This window comes from Patiria miniata, unplaced genomic scaffold (assembly GCF_015706575.1).
Source record: "Patiria miniata isolate m_02_andy unplaced genomic scaffold, ASM1570657v1 HiC_scaffold_29, whole genome shotgun sequence".
In the NCBI taxonomy this organism is placed as follows: Eukaryota; Metazoa; Echinodermata; class Asteroidea; order Valvatida; family Asterinidae; genus Patiria; species Patiria miniata.
Window position 1 is genome coordinate 2,253,464 of NW_024037068.1, and position 19,006 is coordinate 2,272,469.

Here is a 19,006-nt window from a genome sequence, read left to right on the forward strand (position 1 = left end):
GTGGACGAAATCGTGTTTCGTGATCAAAAGGTTGTGCATGGTTTTTCACTGTTTTATCGAAAAAGTGTAATATCCACTGAGCTGAAACTTCAACAGGTCAGGTTTTGAACATTCTTCTTTGGATTTGGATTGATGTCATTATTGGAAACGAACAAAACGCATGAAAAGCAAATAATCCTTCATGTCCATGCCTTGAACCAGACTGCAATGAGCAGTGTTGTAAACAAGTCCATCACAAGTCCGCCACAAGTCTTTTCACAAATGCATGAAGAGCAAATGAAATGCAAATGAGGCCTTAGAGCAGTCAAAAGGAATGAATGAATGACCGTCAAAGGTCCATCACATCAGCCTTTGTACACCTAAGAAGCAAACTGACAGCATACCTGTTTGGCACCTGTCGCCCTCAAAGCAGCCCTCACAATTACAGGTGAAATCCTGGCAGTCGGACGGACTGACAACACACTGCCCTCCTTTGAGACAAGGGAAACTGCCACAGGCATCTTGGTCTGAGAAAACAAAAACAGGGAGAAGTTATTTAATTCTTTGCATTTCAATTTGATTCGTCCATAAAGGAGCTGTCCACTTTGTGTTCAATAGTCCTTGAGACTACAGACATTATGGTCCTCTGTGCTGAAGGGTTGCCTAAAAAATGGCATGCATGTTAGGATATGGGTACTAAATTATATTATTTTTTCCGATCCGACATTAAATAAACTTTAAACTTCTTTCTAATAATAAAGCAATGGACTACTTTTTTTTTCTTTTCTTTTTTGGTGAAATATGATAGAACGTAACTATGCCACTCAATGTACCTCAAAAAATTCACACAACTCTGAGAGAATAATAATATACAATAATTAATACCGATAATGGGTTACTTGGGAGACATTTCCATAGACTTGTGAACAAACATTTTTTCAACTTTAATGACCCCTAACCCCATTTTTATAATAATAATAATAATAATTTGGGAGGCAAATCATCCTTACTCGCAGCTGGTACGCTGAATTGTGAAGGACGCGGCTACAACGTGGTCAGGCCGCCGGCACGTAAAGGCGCCTATGGCTGCCGGCCACATCGACCCATATATGACCACGGAGCACAGCCCGAGATCGAAAGTTTTGATTTTCCGGAGGGAGGAAAACCGGAGGGCCCGGAGAAAAACCCACGTGGCACAGGAGAGAACCAATGCACAACTCTACTCACATGCGATCCGCGGCCAGGATTTGAACCGTGGTCACCTTGGTGAGAGGCGAGTGCTTTACGCACAAGCCACCCCCTCAAATGTTGATACATTTATGTTTTGGGCCATGAGCAATCGATCCAGCCTATTTGCGACTGTAGAATTTTGCTTCTAAATAGGAGTTGTGAAATTAATGTCTGGTGTCTCCCGAAGGTATAACTTATGACAAAAAAAGGTCTTCTTAAGGGTCCATTAACAGGAACTTAGCGCTTTATACCAGAGTCTCAATATGCTTTACAAAGTTCCAGTTCAGAAATTGTGCACACTATTCAGAACAAACTCAAAAGTCAAAATTGATTAATCGATTACTTGTTGTCGGCCAATTTTTTTCGTGCAATGTCTCATTGAAAGCTCATAACAAAAATTTAAGGCTAGAAAATTATCAATTCAATTTGAAAATCTATTTTTCAAGGTGCCACACCCCAAAAGCATGTATACACCAACTTTAACGAGCATTGATGCATTAGGATACTTACAAATGTTACACGTAGGGCCTGTGAAGCAGTTAGTGCAAACACAAGAGGTTTGGGAGCAAGTATCGTCCATTTCACACTGGCCGCCATTCTGGCAAACATTGTTGACCTGACAGATATCCACCGCTAAAATAAAAAGATGAAAATTTAGGCTTTTACTGTAAGCATCTATGGAAATGAGGTATGAATGCAATCCTTGAAAATGCACCTTTGCGTCTCATTTAACCATATTTTGAATTTTCATTTTGCCATTTTCAAAGGTATTTTGATGGTGTTTTGTTTTTACGCTAATGCAAATTTCCATATTCATGAGCAAAAGTGTGATGTCATTTCAGACAGAAACCTGAATGTGACAGCTATTTCAGCACCAAAAGTTGCTAGAATTTTGGAGATTTTGATGTCGTCAATTTTCTTTTCATTGGTAAGCCAATGAGCAAATTTTCTCACAAATAGTTTCAAAGGGCAAATTTTGGGGTTCACAATTTGAACAGAAAACTCCAAACTGAACAGTGTCTTCCTAAAATGACATAACAGTAACAGTGCCTTCATTGTCGATGACTGCTAGACTCACCAATACTGATAACTTAATTGCGAGAAGATTGCGGTGAAGTTGTTCAGAATCCTGCAACCTCTACCCAAAGCAATGTCTGCAACTAGTACGGAACTCGTACCGGATTAGAATTGAAACGGAGCTTTAACACCCTTAACAAATGGTTGGATACATACGCGTTTCACACCGGGGACCTTGGAAGCACGTCGGACACTGACATATGAGGTCTCCCGTGCCACAGCCCATACCCTGGGGGATACAGGTACCACCATTCTGACAAGGATTGCTGGGGTTCATACACTGGTTCTTACCTGCAAAGGAAAAAATGATTGAAATATTTATCAAGTTTGGACATCCAGGGCTCATCTCTTGGAGTTTTTTTAAAACAAAATACTGATGAGCAATGTGTTGAGCAAAAACAGGTGGACATCAGTCTGTAAGTCCTGTTTCTCCAATTTGTTTGTTTGTTTTTGTTCGTGTTTGTGTTTTTCGTTTTTGTTCTATCAACCATCTTTAAAACGTATTTTCATCCCGTTTTAAAATCAATCGTTTATTTACTTTAATACAATGGCTGGGTTTTAAATGCCATTTTCTCAAAATTTATTTTACAACTTCAATTAAGTTGGCAGTCTATATTTCTGCTACTAAACTCTCGGTACCTCTAAATGTTCTATACAGAGCTCTTGTTCTGCAGAATCCTGAACTAAAAATATCCAATTTCTCAAAAAGTCTGACTTTATGCTCAATTTTGTGGGAATGGGTGACATTCAATGTGTATTTTAGGCCAGCATTTAGGCCGGGAAAAAATGTGTGTTTATGGTAACAGACTAAAAATGATCCAGATAGGTAGGAAGGTAGGCAAATAATGTTGTAACTGTTTCTGTTTGTCAGTTGGTCTTTTATACTTACTTTGTTCACTTAAGGGTTCTTTTAACAATGTTATGTTTAATTAATCTAGTTAGGCCTAATTGTTTCATTAACCAGTAACACACACAACAACTTGTTTATAAAAATGTAACTCAGACTTTTTTACTTTCAAATGAACTTTTGTTGTAAATTTTATGCAAAATTTTGTAATAAACAGTTTTTAAGTCGGCAATTTTTTTTCTAAAAAAATGCCAGGTACATGAAGGTCAGGTTAAAATATCGCAAATTTGTTTTTGAGCCTCACAGATCACATGACAAAAAAAGTAACTGTTGGGCATGATCTGTGGGTCGATCGCACTGCGCTATCGATCGATCATGTCGCCATCTTTTGATCACCTTTTCTTTTTAACCCCCCTACTATTTAAGCAGCTGCAGACACTCAAAATTTCCATCCACTTCCCCTGCTATACTTTTAACACAGGCAAGTCACCAACAGTCAGATCATAATGTCAAGCAAGCGCTGTGTCTAGACAAATTCAGTCACCAGACAAAGCAGGCAAGTTGTTGGCACAGCTGGTTTATCAATTACCCCCAGTCAAAGTAAAGCTGTTACAAAAGTTACATAAACAGTCACAGTCAGTCAATTCTGCCGTAGGATGGGAATTCTTAACTGCTGAAAACAGTCACTTGATTGATTTTGACTGCAAGGACAACTTGGCACAGAACGCATGTTTCAACCAATATCAAATTCAGTATCAACCAATCACGCAAGAGATCTGCATGATCGACCCATCGCGTAGATCCACCGATCGAATCCAAAATAAATGAAATGATAGGCAACAACACAAAGTTTTTTAATCAAAAATGTATGCACCTCATCTGTGTCCTTTATCTATGTCTAGACAGTCTGCACTAAACATGTATACAAAACCTTATCCCCCCCCCCCCACAGCATTCAAAATGCCAGCTATTAGCTGGTGACTATTGTAAACCTTACTTTGCGGGGGTAGAGCAGGGAATAGGCCTAAATTTTTGCAAAGCCCCATAAAATTTTGCGCTGAAAAGATGAGTCTGATGATGCATTGTCTGAAATCACTCTGTTGAGATTTAGAAATGAATCAATAGGGTGAAAATAAAATCACAACTTTTGCTGTTTGCACTTCATTTCGTAAATTTAGTTGATTTGGAAATATTTTTCAGGTATAATGGTAATCAAGGATTTCTTCTTTTTTTGGCGAAAGAAGAGCGGGGGACAGAGTTGATTTGTCAAACCTTAAATTGTAAATATGGTAAAAAAGGTAATTTTGAATTTTGCCAAATAAACCGATGCCACATAAACCGATATTAACCCTAACTCCCTAGGCCTTTCGCCAGGATGTAGCCACAATCCTGCAAAATCCTGCAGCAGTGACTGTCAATATGTTGAGGTATGGCCAGTGACATCCTGGAGCTGTACAGAGGATATCAAGCATAACGTAGGCCTATATTTATGCATGGCTGAGCAAAAACAACACAAGGTCCGGCCCAAGACCTTGACAAAGTGCATTCTACGAAATCAGCAACGCACTTTTGCCATGTAACCTCAATCCTCCAAATTCCTCCACCTTGGCAATGAGGATTTTGAAGGATTCAGGGCAGTTTAGGTTAAAAAGAACACTTACATGTACATTGCAAATATTCTTGCAAAATGGTACGTATAATGGATCATTTGCTGTTTGTCCATTTTAAAAATTTTTTTACTAGATTCCGTTGCCAACACACATAGAAAAAGTGTGTCCACTGGCATGCTTTTTCAAAACAAGGTTTCTATGATTGTTTTCTTTGAAAAGATACAATATAAGGCAGATTCATTGTTATTTTTTGGTACTATACCTATCTTCATTTTGAGTATGTTATTTTCTCATTAAATCTGTAGGTCTATTTCTGGAAATATACTGATACTCCTACATGTACGTACCTTTTACACAATATTTAATGCAACAAAAAAGTCCTTTAATTTAAAAAGGAGCCCAGTTTTTAGTGATATTTTATGGAGGTCCAACTTACGTTCCTGGCATGTGATCCCTTGGAAACACTCAGTGCATCGACAGAACGTTGATCTGCAGTCCACGCTCTGGAAACATTCTCCTCCATTCAGGCAAGGATCGGAACTTGCGCAAAGATCGAATGCTGTGGGGGAAAAATATCAATCAATTCCAAACAAATCCAATCTATTCCAAACAGCTTGAAACAAATTCAAAAAGTTTGATTTATGTGCTGCCCAAAATGACCACAAAATAAAGTATCAAATTTCAGGATCAATCTTTCTTTTTGAAACACTCATTTACATATTGCAGTAACATCCATTTTCTCGAATCGTCAAGTTGTTCACACAAATCAAAAAAAGAAACTCTGTTTATCTAGCAGTACAAAATTATTAAATTTTGAATGAGACATTAAACAATGCTTAAATTTAGTTATGGATAATTACTGTGCATTTTTCAAGTTATTTGCAGCCTGACATCAATTCCAATGTATCTTTTTTTTTAGTGCATTACAGGCCAAACAGCAACCCCAAATAAATGTGTGTTTTCAGAGGGTTGAAAATGTCCCCCCCCCCAAAAAAAAGGGGGGAAGTTTTTCTGTATGAATAAAACAAAAATATTAAAGGGAATATACAACATTTGTAAACATCGAAAAATAAAACTACCAAGTTTTTGCGAAATACCTTAACAGGATGTTGGTAAATGACAGTCTAAAGCATCCTGTAAAATTATGGCACCTGGTATACTGTCATTTTCAAGAAAAGTGGTATTTTTGTATCAATTTCCAACGCTGATCGGCCGATCAGCATTGGAAACAACTGGCTTTTTTTCAAATACTGGCCCCAATTGACCATTGCACTTGTTTGCAATCGATTACAAACCTATGAACGGGTACGAGCCAGCTAGACTGGTTCCCTGACCTTACAATTCCCCAATGTATGTAAACTGCTCTGTTTCTTCTTATATGGAGTCAGGGAACCAGACTACAGGAAAATGATCGTTTTTCTTGGTTTTTATAGCATTTTCGAACCCAAAACCTCCAAAAAGTCAGTGTAACTATATTTGCTTTATATTTCCAACCCCCAATTCCATCCATTTCTGAAAATTACAGCAAAAGCAAATGATGTATATTCCCTTTAAATATTTGTCAAGCAAACAAAAATTGAACTCATTGAACAGCATATGGTAAAGACCAACTTTAACTTTGATAATGTGACAGTTTTCATAGAAATTGATAAATGTTCTTTGGGCACACATCAGTCGCCTATTCTTTCTTAGACCAGAATGCCTTCTCGTACTTACCAAGTTCACATCTGGTCCCTCTTCTGCAGGATGAACACTGGCAAGTGTAGCTGTTGAGGGCGTAGTTGGGTATGCAGACGCCCCCGTTGAGGCACGGCGTCCAAAAACATGGATCAACAGCTATGATAAGAAGATAAAGAAAACATTTAGGCTTTTGTCTATAGTTGACCGTCTTGAATAAAAAAAAGTATGAAAAACTCTGACAGTATATCGGTGGAGTGCCATGATGCACCATGAACGCACAAAACTGCATTGCTCAAACTGGAAAATCAACAAAGAAAGTTATAAAGTAGTGTTGAAATTTAGTGTCACATGAATTAACGTATTGCTTGAGAATGCAAAAGTCTTTAAAAACTGACAACCTACTGGGTGTAAGTTACTGACGACCATGTACACACATAGCCTAGGTTGGATGATGTCTTTGTTGCATTACGACTGACGTCCAGGGTATGAACTTCTGCTGCCATAGTAGCTTGAGTAACTCCAGCTCTAATGCCTATCACATTTAGGCAATAGAGCTGGAGTTACTCAAGCTACTGCCATAGCGAGAAAGTTACATTTTTTGTTTCCTGATTCCGGATAGCAAACATCATTCAGGCTGCTTTCGGCTTAACTTTTCCACGAATTCAAGTGACACAATAAAAACAGTTTACCTTGAGTGATGGAGATACTATAGGCCTACTACAAAATAATTTTCCAAATTTAAGCTCTTTAAATTTTGGCTTTGCGACATCAAAAGTACCGATGCCACTTTTCCTAGTTCCGGATCGTTTTATTCAGTTCCAAATCAATCAAATCGCGCGAAAAACAAAAGCACGTGAGAAAAGCAATTTTTCAGCCAGAACCACCCCAATTCGAGCACATTTTCTGATAAATTATTATTTAATTTTTCGAAAAACAGTTCATTCAAGAGAATTCCAGCACATTCTAAAAAGAGAATTAAAGTAAATGATTTTGAAACTCTTGTCTGCAGCGTGACCGCACGAACACGCACAAACCAAACACCTTTGACCTACTTCTGAAATCAGAAGGCTTCCTCCGTCTGCAGACGGAGGAAGCCTTCTAAAACTTATTTTGATTACACAAACATTCGATGCAATGCACAAGTTTATACGACTGTAGAGTACGAACAAAATATTTGAAATCACACAATCCAAGTGATGTACTGAGGAGAAAATTTATCATCGATTCGCAGCTCCAGTGATTTTCTACAAACCATCCAAACATGTCAAAGTGCGAGTTGGAAATCTGGCCAAAATTCCTTTTCTAGAGATATTAATTATCAAAAGATCTTTGTGTATCAAGAAGCTTACATTTTCCTTTTCAAAATAAACTTTGTCAGAAAAAATAGTATTGAAGACCAATTTGAAAGAGGTAGGTTTATATTTGAAGCTATCCGGAACTAGGAAAAATCCAAAACTAGGAAAACGACTGTACTCCATCTACATACAACTTACAAGACTGTACAAAGATAATTTCGTGAAACATTTTTTTAATTGGTGCACAAAATGTTCTGCTTTCTTAACCAAGCAAACCCTTTATTTACCATTGCTACGTATATGTAGGTCCCATGTAGCTTGAGTAACTCCAGCTGACATGCTCCATATTCATTCACATGTGAATGAATATGGAGCATGTCACTCAGCTGGAGTTACTCAAGCTAGGCCCCATGTATTTTCCATGTAAATAAATGTCGATTCAAAAGCTGTTAAATTCATCTAACTCTTGCATAGCTTCTATTCTAATCTAAGTTAATCGCCATGCCATGATCACGGGAGTGCAACTGCAAGTGCAAGTTTTCAAACGAACATGATCGATGACTACTCCTAGAACTATGAGGCTCCGCGTGCTCCGCTCACGCGGAGCCTCATAGTTCTAGGAGTAATCGATGACCAAGTGAGTCAACCAACTTGACCAATTGCAGAATAACGGCACATCAAAAAAAAAATTCAGAAAACTTAGATTTATTCTTCTCTGACAATACTTTCAAAGTAGTGCCGATTAAACTCAAGGAAAATCGAAGTAAAAAAACTCAGAAAGATGCATGTTTACATCCAACATTGAACACGCACCATCATCACGGCGAGCAGAACATCAAACATGACAAATTCACCGCGTGTTTGTATACAAAGCGCGCCCTCAAGAGACTACAAACATTATGTGGCCTCAGTAAATTATATGGTGTTTCTTTTCTGCCACGACGCCCGCAATGTGTCGCTTTTTTCTTTTCATGTGTAATAACTACCAATAGTCTGGTGGAAATGCGGCAAGGTATTTAATAGAAAAAAATAACAGCATCCCTGATCAAATGCGAAGCACATTTCTAGATACGAAGTCTAAAATGCAACTGCTGGAAAAATGCGTTGCTAATTGCCAGAAGTTACACCCGCTGAACTCGAATATAGCACAGGAATGCACTTTAAAACAAATAGGTCTATATTCACTTAAAGTGCATTCCCTGTGCTATTTTCGAATTGCCTCGAAAAAATAGATTTGTTTTTAGCTGCTAGTTTCCTAGCAATGTAAAAGTTAATCACTTTTGAATGAGACACGTACTGAACCCCAAAAAATCTACCGACGTTCAGTTATTGAAATAATGTCTTCACAAAATTCTAATTATTGCCTGCCAGACATTAATTCGGCTGTCGCAGGGCGAGTTATTTGAGCCCAAAATAAAAGCCTTTTTAAGAGGGCTGCAGACGCCACAAATTGAAATCAAGATGTTTTTTCGTTAGAACAAAATTACGTACAAACTGAAAATTCGTTAGGAGAAAATAAAATCCAATTTGAACAGCTGGGAAATACATCTTTAATTTGAGAGATTTTGACTGAACAGCTTCACTATAAGTGAAACGCCAGGGGGATTTTCAGAGCATTAATGAGCGGTTATGTTGTAAGGGGAAAATACAACTCAATTTCTCTGAAACTGGAATAGGTCCCCCCCCCCCCCCCCCCCAGAAATGGTTCTTGAGTCTGGAGTGCTGAATGGTACATAGTAACCTGATGAAAATGCACGTGCTACTGAAAAGCTGACGTAATGCCGCGACGCCCTAGTGCAGATCTGTAGGCCCAGAATTGTTTTCGCGGGCCAAATCACAATTTGTATGGCCTCAAATTCTCAGGGTTTAGAGCATTTTGAGGGCCGTGAACTTGAGGAATTGTAAACAAATATAGATATATATATATATATAAAAAGGTTGAAGCCGTGCACAGGACTGCGAGCTCGTATTTCTGTGAAATTTGGATGAAATTAGGCCCTACTTAATGGCTCTATTTTGCAATGGAGCGTAGGCATGGTGATGGGCTTCAGGACTGCTTTTAGGGGTGATCATCTTTGGATGGAATTTTCTCTCAAAGTCATTAGTTCCCCTACCCCCCAAATGAACAGCAAATGACAGATGATGAAATAAGCTTTAATTTGACGGGTGTCTCTAACACCTTGGAGAATTGTGAGTATTTTTAATATTTATTTCGAATTACGCGTAATTATCATTGGAGCTAGTCCATGGGAGTCGATTTGCAAGTCTGGCTCATATTAAATCTCGGCGAGAAAGCTGAATATGTACAGATCTAAGGAAGGGGGACGCAAGAAGATGATGCGAAGCAAACTTACCCGCTGTCCAGGTCACACTCCAACCACTGAACTCCTGGTTTTTATCGGTAGCGAACAGAATCCAAATGGTATCCGAGTCGATGGTCAGCGGCTGTGGGGCCACGGTGCCGGCAAAGCGCAAGGGGAACTGGCCCGCCGACACGTTGGTCAACAGCACGTCATCGGTGAATGCCAGCCCCGTCCCGATGTACAAATCATCCTTGTTGTTCTCCTCGACATTGAAGATGTTGGCGAAGGTGAGGGTGATTGAGTTGGCTGAGGGGACGTAGAGCTGGTAGAATGAGTTGTGAAGCCGGGTGTATGTGTTTGGGTAATTGGGCGACTGGAAAGTATTGATGGAGCAACTGTTGGGCCAGTCAAAACACCGCTGGACATCGTGCAAAAGGAACAAACCTTAAAAGGACACAGACAAAATTAATACACAAGCTTTAAATTGAATCTTAATGCCATTTTAAATCGACAGATATCGATTACCATTCCCGAATATAGCAAATGAGCGTAATCATGTATTTTAGGACACATTAATGTTGTAAAAGTTCCGTTCATAAATCAAATCCCTGCCCTCTTTCCACAAATTTAAGCTATATAGCTGATAACATGCATCGTATCTAAAGCGAACTATATTTGGATGATTCCAGACACGTACATAAAGTGACTTTACCTGCTTGTATCATAGCAACATGTTTAGGTGTTAAGTCTCAAAAATTAAAGTATCTTTTCGTTTTCTTATATGGGAACGGTGTCCTAAACAAAAACGATTACCAAATTTATTCCGACCGCTACAGGAATGTAAAAATTAACATACTCCGATTTTGAGACCTCTCCGGGACAAAATGGTGCTCGAATTCTTTTATCATTTTTCAGGGTCATTTTGACCGGGACACCTTAGAAAGAGGGAAGTATTTTTTTCAAGAAAAAAACCGTCACGTACCATGGATGATATGTAATGGGACAGATTCCGGGACAAATCAAACCCGGGAATTTTCAGCATGTATTCCTTATCTGTTATTTTTTATTTTTTACTTTCAGTAAACAGTACAAATACCAATATTTTAGACTCCACATTCCCCAACATTACACACTCACCTGTTGTAACACTGCAGTTGTAGCCCATGTAAGAGTCGACGCACTCGCAGGCAAAATCGGGATTCCTACCGGGTCGCTCGTAGCAAGTCCCCCTCCCGTTGCAAGGGTTGCTCAGACATGCTGGAGAATATAAAGATGACAAAATTAATAAAACCTTGTCCAATTACACAAGTCTTTATATTATATCTCACCATGTACAACTTTGCCGAACTGGCTATGTTTTTGCATAAAATAGAATAAAATAGAATGGACGCATTTGTATACCGTCTTTCCGGCTCACAAGAAGAAAAAAAAACACATTTTCCGTGTTGTTGATGTTGTTGTTGTTTTGATTTGTTTTTACTATTTTTTTTGGGTTTCTCAGTTTACCGAGTTTCTCAACTTCCATATATGTTAATATATGTTAATAGAACTTACTACGTTTATTAAATTTTGAGTGCTTTTGGTGAAAAAAGTAAATGAGGTTTACCGCACGATGTCATAAAGTACAATATCAGTATAAGATAAGAGCAATTTTTCTGGTCATCTTACGGTCCTTCTGATCTCAATGTAATTAAAAAAAACCAATGAAATTTATATGCAAGTAAAGAGATTAATTCTAAGTTTTCGCTCAATCAGACAAAGTGTTTTGTAATTATGAACATTAATAATCTCTTCCGTTCGTAATTATAAAGGCTGAGGAATACGTGTTCCTATACACGGTCAATAAAAAAATATCGGTACTCAGAGTCAAACATTTTACATTTTAGGAGAACATTTTCATCCTACAATTGTTTTGAAATTGGTGTGAAAACAAACCCATAAAGGCCCGGCACGAACAAAAAAATGCACGGCAATGATACCTGGAAAAGGTATATGGGTGTTACCGCCCGGCCCTTGAAAATACGGCGCTATAGAACATATAACCCACAAATCCTAAAAGAAACCATCACAATGATTGGTCAGAAAAGGTAATTGTTGTTTAATTATAAACGTTTAATTTTAAACGTTTTATTTTTATACCGAAGCGAAGTAAGACCGGTAAAAAAATATATGTAACCCCCTTTCCGAACTATATTTCGCAGAGCGATATTCGTCAGTGGCGCAAACATAATATTTTAAACTTTGTTCAGAAATACGTCGGAAACCTCTGTGTATGATTATGAGGGGAAAAAAATCCCTGAAAAAGAAGAAAACTTCGGTTAGAATCGTGCCAGACCGTGTCCTTCATCCGGGGGAGAAAAGAGAATTCAAAATAAAAAAATGACCTCATCAATATGACCCAATTACCGATTCTACAACCCATAATGGTTATGTAAATCATGGAATAGTGACGTCTGCACACATCGTTTTTTAGAGATGTCCATCCATGCAGAAAAGGTTGGGTTATAAAGGCAAGCCATTCACAGTGCTATGAAAATTTGACTACAATTGAAAAACGAAATTCTTTTCAAACGTGTGGTAAAGGCTCAGACATTCCTGACATTACTTCCACGAAATTTTTTTCGGCTGAAATTTGAAAAATGCAACGCCGTGTAAAAGAAATTGGTATATGTTATTTTTCAAAAAATACTAAAAACTATTCATCTATTTATTTGGACAGAACTTTCCTATTAAAAATTCAACATTCAAGGAATTTACAATGTCTAAAACGTGGTTCATTGTTATACCATGGTATTAGATTATGAGAAATTTCATTAGTTTACAAGTTAGAACTGTTCACGTGCTGTACATTGTAGGCCTACTTCAGAAGATCAAGCATGACGACCCGATGGACTCCACGGAGTACATTACATCATGTACATGGAACACCACCTGGAGCGTTCTGAAAAGCTTTTGAACTTTTTGATCCCGGAAAAAGTTTATCACCAATATCACAATGCCATGCAATTTAGTTATCCGTAGGCTACAAAAAAATCTTCCGGTTGCGATTAGGCCTTTTGTGTCCGATACTTGTCGTTTTCAGGAATTGTGCTTTTCATGCATTTGTTCGTTTACGATTGCAACATCATTCAAAAATACAAAGAAGAATGTTCAACACCTAACCTGATGAAATTTCAGACTCAGTCTGGCGTATATTACACTTTTCCAAAAACAGTGAAAAAAAACATAAAGAATCTTTCGAGAACGAAACATGATTTTGCCAATAGACACCGTATTTAAACAATCATTCAATCGGATACTCGTTGGCGACCACCTACATTTCTTGATTTCCTCTAAATGACAGCAAGCCAGACGGAATAATTTCATGGGGTGTTTAGTACCGGTACGATCTTCAATCAAGTAAGCTTTTTGATGATAATTTGGTAGGCTACTTCTGAGATAAACGCAAATGATCCTATAATATCTGTATCATTCGAAATGTATCGTTGATGTTCGCGATACTCTGGTGTTTCGGGATGGCTTATGTTTCGCAACAGAAATGTCTGTCATAATTTGTAATTCCAGCCCATTTTAACCAAAAATAAACGTTCAATTTAATTACCGGAAATCAATAATGCCAGCTGGCTGCATGTCATATAGGATATTTAATCATCAAAAGTAGTCGTTCCATTTCATTATTTGTCAAATCACCAGACAAAAAAAACTTCAATCAAATCCAAATAGTTCGGCCGATAAGTTCATTTGATTTCGTCGAAGCCAGTAGCATGATACTCATTCAGAAATCGTTTTCCATTTTCATAGCCGGTATAAAGTAGTTGAATCCCAAATAAGCATGAAACCGAGGCTGTCGGTGCTTAGCCATTATATGAATGGAGGACTTTTAAAAAAATCTCCCAGCAAAATATATGCAGCCCGCGCCAGTAAACAGGCCCAAAATTGTCTAGGTTGACAAAAATACCATTTGTACGCCCTCAGTTATATCTCTTAAAATAGAGTTTTATGGTCCTTGCACTTGAGGGTTAGGGACAAAAAGAAGGGTTTCGGCTCTGTACTTGTATTTCAGATGTTATTTCGGAATATGTGCGAAAGTGAACCCCAAAACGCTCCGTTTTGTAATGAAGTTAGGGACCTCTTTTTTTTTTTTTTGAAATGCACGGCCGATGATGGGCTCCAGGACTTCTTTTTGGGAGGTGATAGTTTTTGAATGGTAATATGTCCAAAAGTCACCATTTAATCCTCAATAAATTGGACAGAGATTGAAAGAGGGTACACTAAGCTAATTTGATGTGTACATGTATACTGAACACCTTGGCGAATTTTAAGCAGCTTTCTTGAATTTTGGAAGTGACATATTGGCGATGTTTACACCCGTTTACTATACAGCGCGTCCCAAAATACCCGCAACTTTTTTTTGGCGAGGCTCTTTAGCGTCGCCGCGGAAACACGTACTGCCATTATTTTTAGATTATTTTTAAGTTTGGAATCTCTACTTTATCCCATGTAAGTATTGGTTTGATTTTTAAAAATGTTTTGGAATTATTTGTGTTCAAATAAAGGCATGTCAAAATCAAACTCAACCGATTTTAAGGAAAATCAACCATGCGCATTTTTTTCTAATGTGGAAATGCTTCGTGTTCATGATGTGACGATCTCGTTGCCTTTTACTTTCTGTGTTTCCTTTTTTTTCTCGATCCACGAGACGACACCTTAAATACATTCACAATATATTATCATTCGTTTCAAGTTCAATGTGTTTTTAATATAATTCAAATGTTAATTTTGTCATGTCAACAGCTTGTTGACTCGAGTTTGCATCTGATGTACCGCATCGTCGATTTTCCTTCAAATCGGTTTAGTTTGTTTTCGAACACAAATAGTTTAAAACTCTTTCAAAAATCGAATCAATACTTACCAGGGACAAAGTTAAGATTCCAAGCTCTAAAATGATATAAAAATAAATACTCGCAAAAAATGTTGCGGGTATTTTGGGACACGCTGTATACATTCGTTGACTATAGTCTTCGCATTGATAGCCGAACGATCGAAGTAGGAAAACCTACAGCTGCAAGTGCTCGGAGAGACCTGCCTCTGCGCAGGCGCTTGGCTGTCTCATTAAATGATGATTACATAGTTAATTAAGGATGTGTATCCATAGCAACACGGGAAGCGATGTGGGAAGGGAAAGCCATTATTTATTTACCAAGGTATACAGTGCTGCGATGGAGGCGGCCATTTTTTCTCAGACATTACATGTAAATGCTAGCAAGGTTACACTATCCGTAGCATTAGGGCGGAATGTAACTCGTATATAAAGTCTGACAACAAATGAGCCTTTATAAAAACCAATTCCTCGCTATCAGAAAATATAGAATACATTGTACATGCACTAGTTAATGCACATCTAGACAATAAAAAGTATCTTGGTATAAAAATTTCAATCTGCCCTGCTTTCTGGTGCATTTATATGTTCAGTTAAATTGTGCTCAATGCCGTCAACTTAAACATCGATATGATGTTTTTGGTGTGCCTGGTGTAAATCAAACGAATATTTTACACTCCAGGTAAATTGAAACAACAAAAAGACCTAGATCAATTAATATACCAATTTGACAGTACTAAATATGTACTGGACAAGTCCAAGAATTCGCGCACATGTCCCCTACGTATAACGAAAGTTTAACCCTCCACGTCATTCATGGATTTCAATGTGTTCTTATTCTACTGTAAGGCATCTGCAAAAAGAATACCCACAAGAATTTGTTATGCTATTAGCCTTTGCGAATACGTATATTTAGTGTGCAATTTAAGAAAATATGGCATTACGTTTATTTGAACTAACTCTATTAGTTATCGTGGGCCTATGGCGAAAGCTCATACCTTGCAAATGAATTGAAATATTATTGTTTTGGGGTGTCACATCTGAAAGAGCATGGACATTATAGCGACTGTTACAAGAAGTTGTGGTTAGTTCTAATCAACTAAAATTTAATTTACAAAAGTTAGTAAACTTGGTTTTTTTCTGAAATGAGTGGTGAATCTACCCCACCATGTTGGCATAGTGTTTGTGTGAGTCATTTGTATTCATGTGAACTGTACCAAAAACTGATGAATAAATCTCGTAACAATGTATCGGGAAAATTCGAGGTCGAATATGCATGTAGTTCATGCATATTATATGAACAACACATTACGACTTCCCATTCCAATGGTGTCATAAAATTTAATGATATTGCAGCAAGTCAAAAAGAAGGTATGTTGTCACCGCATTGAAAAGGAATGTGATTATATAACAATCAAATACGAAGACAAACGTACATTTTACAGGCGTTCAAAAACAGAATACATGTACGTTCGCCTATTAACTTAATAAAAACTTCACAATTACATATTCTTTTCGCTTTCATAACTTCCTAACTCCGCACCGAATTCAACATTTTAAAGTGTTTAGGACCAATGCCCATTTCTCGATATCATTTTATATCACTTTTTAGCATATGAAGGAATACATCGTTACCTTATGTTCATGACAATGTCCGTATAATTATTCCATCGGCTTTTTAACAAGTGTTTAAGTCAATTTAACAAACTGGGGTTTCAAATTTTCACTTTTATATTTCATTTATTGGTACTTTAATGATAATGAGCATCAGAAAACTTGAAGTACATGTTATTTATATCGACAAACTGCAATATCAACATAATATATAAATTTCGTTTCTACATACTTTATGGACAACTAAACCTAGTAACTTTGTATTTCAGTAAAATTTACTGCACATATTTACTTTCATTCAGATAATTCCAACCAGTATAGAATACAAGACGCAGTTAAATTAAGTCGAAATGCTAATGTGAACCCTTTCGAAAAGGATAGTTATTACTAAAAATAAACCAGCCAACAACGAAAACAAAATTAGAACAAATGAAGCAGGCCTCATGGTATTTATAGACATGTGAGAAATATTTACCAATTTTCCCCATTGTTGAAAATAATTATATTTCTTTCGGGTGCGGTGATGGAACACAAATCCGCATTATTGATATTCACAATAACATCGCGAGAAAGTAACGAGTATATAGGTGTTAATTGATAATTCAACACTTACCGTTTTGAGCTTGAACGGTTCCCAAGAGCGCCAGCGCAATGGTAACTGCAACATACATAATTCCACTTCGATAATATTCCATCGTGACCGGTCCTCCGTACACCTATTGCGATTCAACAAGTACGTGCGGTATTTCCCGTACCGTCACCAATGCCTGTATCCGCCAGCGGAAACGGCAGGGACGCAAATCGTACTGGATTGCCAGATACTCGTAAAAATGTTCACCAGATTCCTAAGATGTATAATTCCTGGGAAATTCAAAGATGCGTTTCACGGTAAAGTCGTACTTCAGTATTCGTTGTTCAACCATAGACTGCCGTTCGTCGTTTTATATAAAAATCCACAATTGTAAATCGTGCAGTCATTTCGTAACTGGGTGTACGTACGTAAGCGTACCAGGAGGCGCAGCCTTGCTCTGTCACAATCCATGATCTCTCAAGCGTGGACAATCCTTTTTCATTTTCGTTTGACATGTAAATTGCATTGTGTAAACCCACTCTCAACCATGGGCCAGTGGGCTCGTTTGAATAGAGGCAATTTTTCTTGTCAACAAATGAGGCTGTGGGTTCGTGAGAAAACATGACGCATGTTGATTGTATACCCACGGGTGGAGTCCATCCTGTGCATGGCATTGAAAGTCACTTCAGGCACAAAGCTATAAATTTCACCGTGATTTCACATTCATATCCACACGGAGACACGAAAACCTCTTCGGCGATAACTTGCTTCTAGAGTTTTGTGCTTTTTTTGGTATATTTTTTTATAAAGATGATTGTTATGATACAGCAGTGACATAAAGCAACTAGAAAGCACTCAGAGAACGCATGCACACCAAGCCTCCGCCAAGGCTAAACAATTCCCCGCCGCCATAATGTCAGTTCACCCAAGAAATACTCGCATAAAAGGTGAAGAATCCTTTAAAAAAATCCTGGATGCAGACCAAGATCCGGATCGCTTCCAAAATCTAATTGATTTGAACTTGTAACAAGGACCACCCTGCAAAAAATGTTCATGCAAATCCGTCCATAACTTTTGGATTTATCTTGTTAATAGACAAACCATCCAACCAACAAACTAACCAAATCCGATGAAAACATAACCTCCTTGGCAGAGGTGTAAAGCTTTCTGGTGTCATTGTACATATACATGTAGTCCCCAAACTCCACAAATTGGGACGTGTCAGTATCAGTATCGCCGGAAGAACTCACGGAGATTAATATCCATCCCCAAATTTGACATCGCTCAATATTGCTTATAAAACTGGAGAAAAAAAAATCAGATTTTTAAGTATAGGGCCTACCGCAATACGCATCAAGGAGGGGGGGGGAGCAAGGGGGCGCTGTAACACTGTAAAGTTTGTCCGGAATATTCCAATTTAAAGTGCATTTAAAAACGCATTTTGTGAGGCCCTTAAGTGACCATTTTCTTTTCACGGTGGATGAACACATTTCATGATGACATTTTTCTGTACTTTTATTCCTATTCTTGACAGCCCTGCTTATAACCTAGCTTCTTCGATGTAAACTTTTTGTCTGGTAAAAAAAATAAAACCCGATTGACGGAGAATTCATCGTAAAATAAATGGGAATTTTTCTGCCATTTGCAACATTGATGTTATTTACGCTAACAAAAAAGTTGTAAATGCAAACAACATGATATTAATTTTTAAGCTGTAAACAACAACTTCAAACTACTTTTACACCAAAAAAAGTATTTTACAACTGTATCCTGCGAGCACGAATGATGTGAAACAAACCACAATGTGTGATGTACTAGGATCAATCATCCTAGGATAAGCTGAATTGTGACATTATTTCCTAAAGGAAATGTTCTGTGTAAGGGGTCTTATGAAAAAGAGATGGTCGTTGAGGAATTTGTT

General features: G+C 37.7%; 1 protein-coding gene across 1 annotated transcript in view; it reads right to left on the reverse strand.

The window, feature by feature from the left end:
- LOC119736179 (fibrillin-1-like) overlaps positions 1 to 17,696 on the reverse strand; it is a 120,543-nt gene extending 102,847 nt beyond the window's left edge. Inside the window, exons 1-8 of the mRNA XM_038210204.1 lie at positions 17,128 to 17,696; positions 11,159 to 11,278; positions 10,073 to 10,465; positions 6,460 to 6,579; positions 5,180 to 5,302; positions 2,443 to 2,577; positions 1,720 to 1,842; positions 384 to 506 (exon numbers count right to left, since the gene is read on the reverse strand). Coding sequence (XP_038066132.1) covers positions 384 to 506; positions 1,720 to 1,842; positions 2,443 to 2,577; positions 5,180 to 5,302; positions 6,460 to 6,579; positions 10,073 to 10,465; positions 11,159 to 11,278; positions 17,128 to 17,209 — 1,219 coding nt within the window. The 5' untranslated portion in view covers positions 17,210 to 17,696. The remainder of the gene's footprint in view (positions 1 to 383; positions 507 to 1,719; positions 1,843 to 2,442; positions 2,578 to 5,179; positions 5,303 to 6,459; positions 6,580 to 10,072; positions 10,466 to 11,158; positions 11,279 to 17,127) is intronic.
- Between the last annotated feature and the right edge of the window lie 1,310 nt (positions 17,697 to 19,006).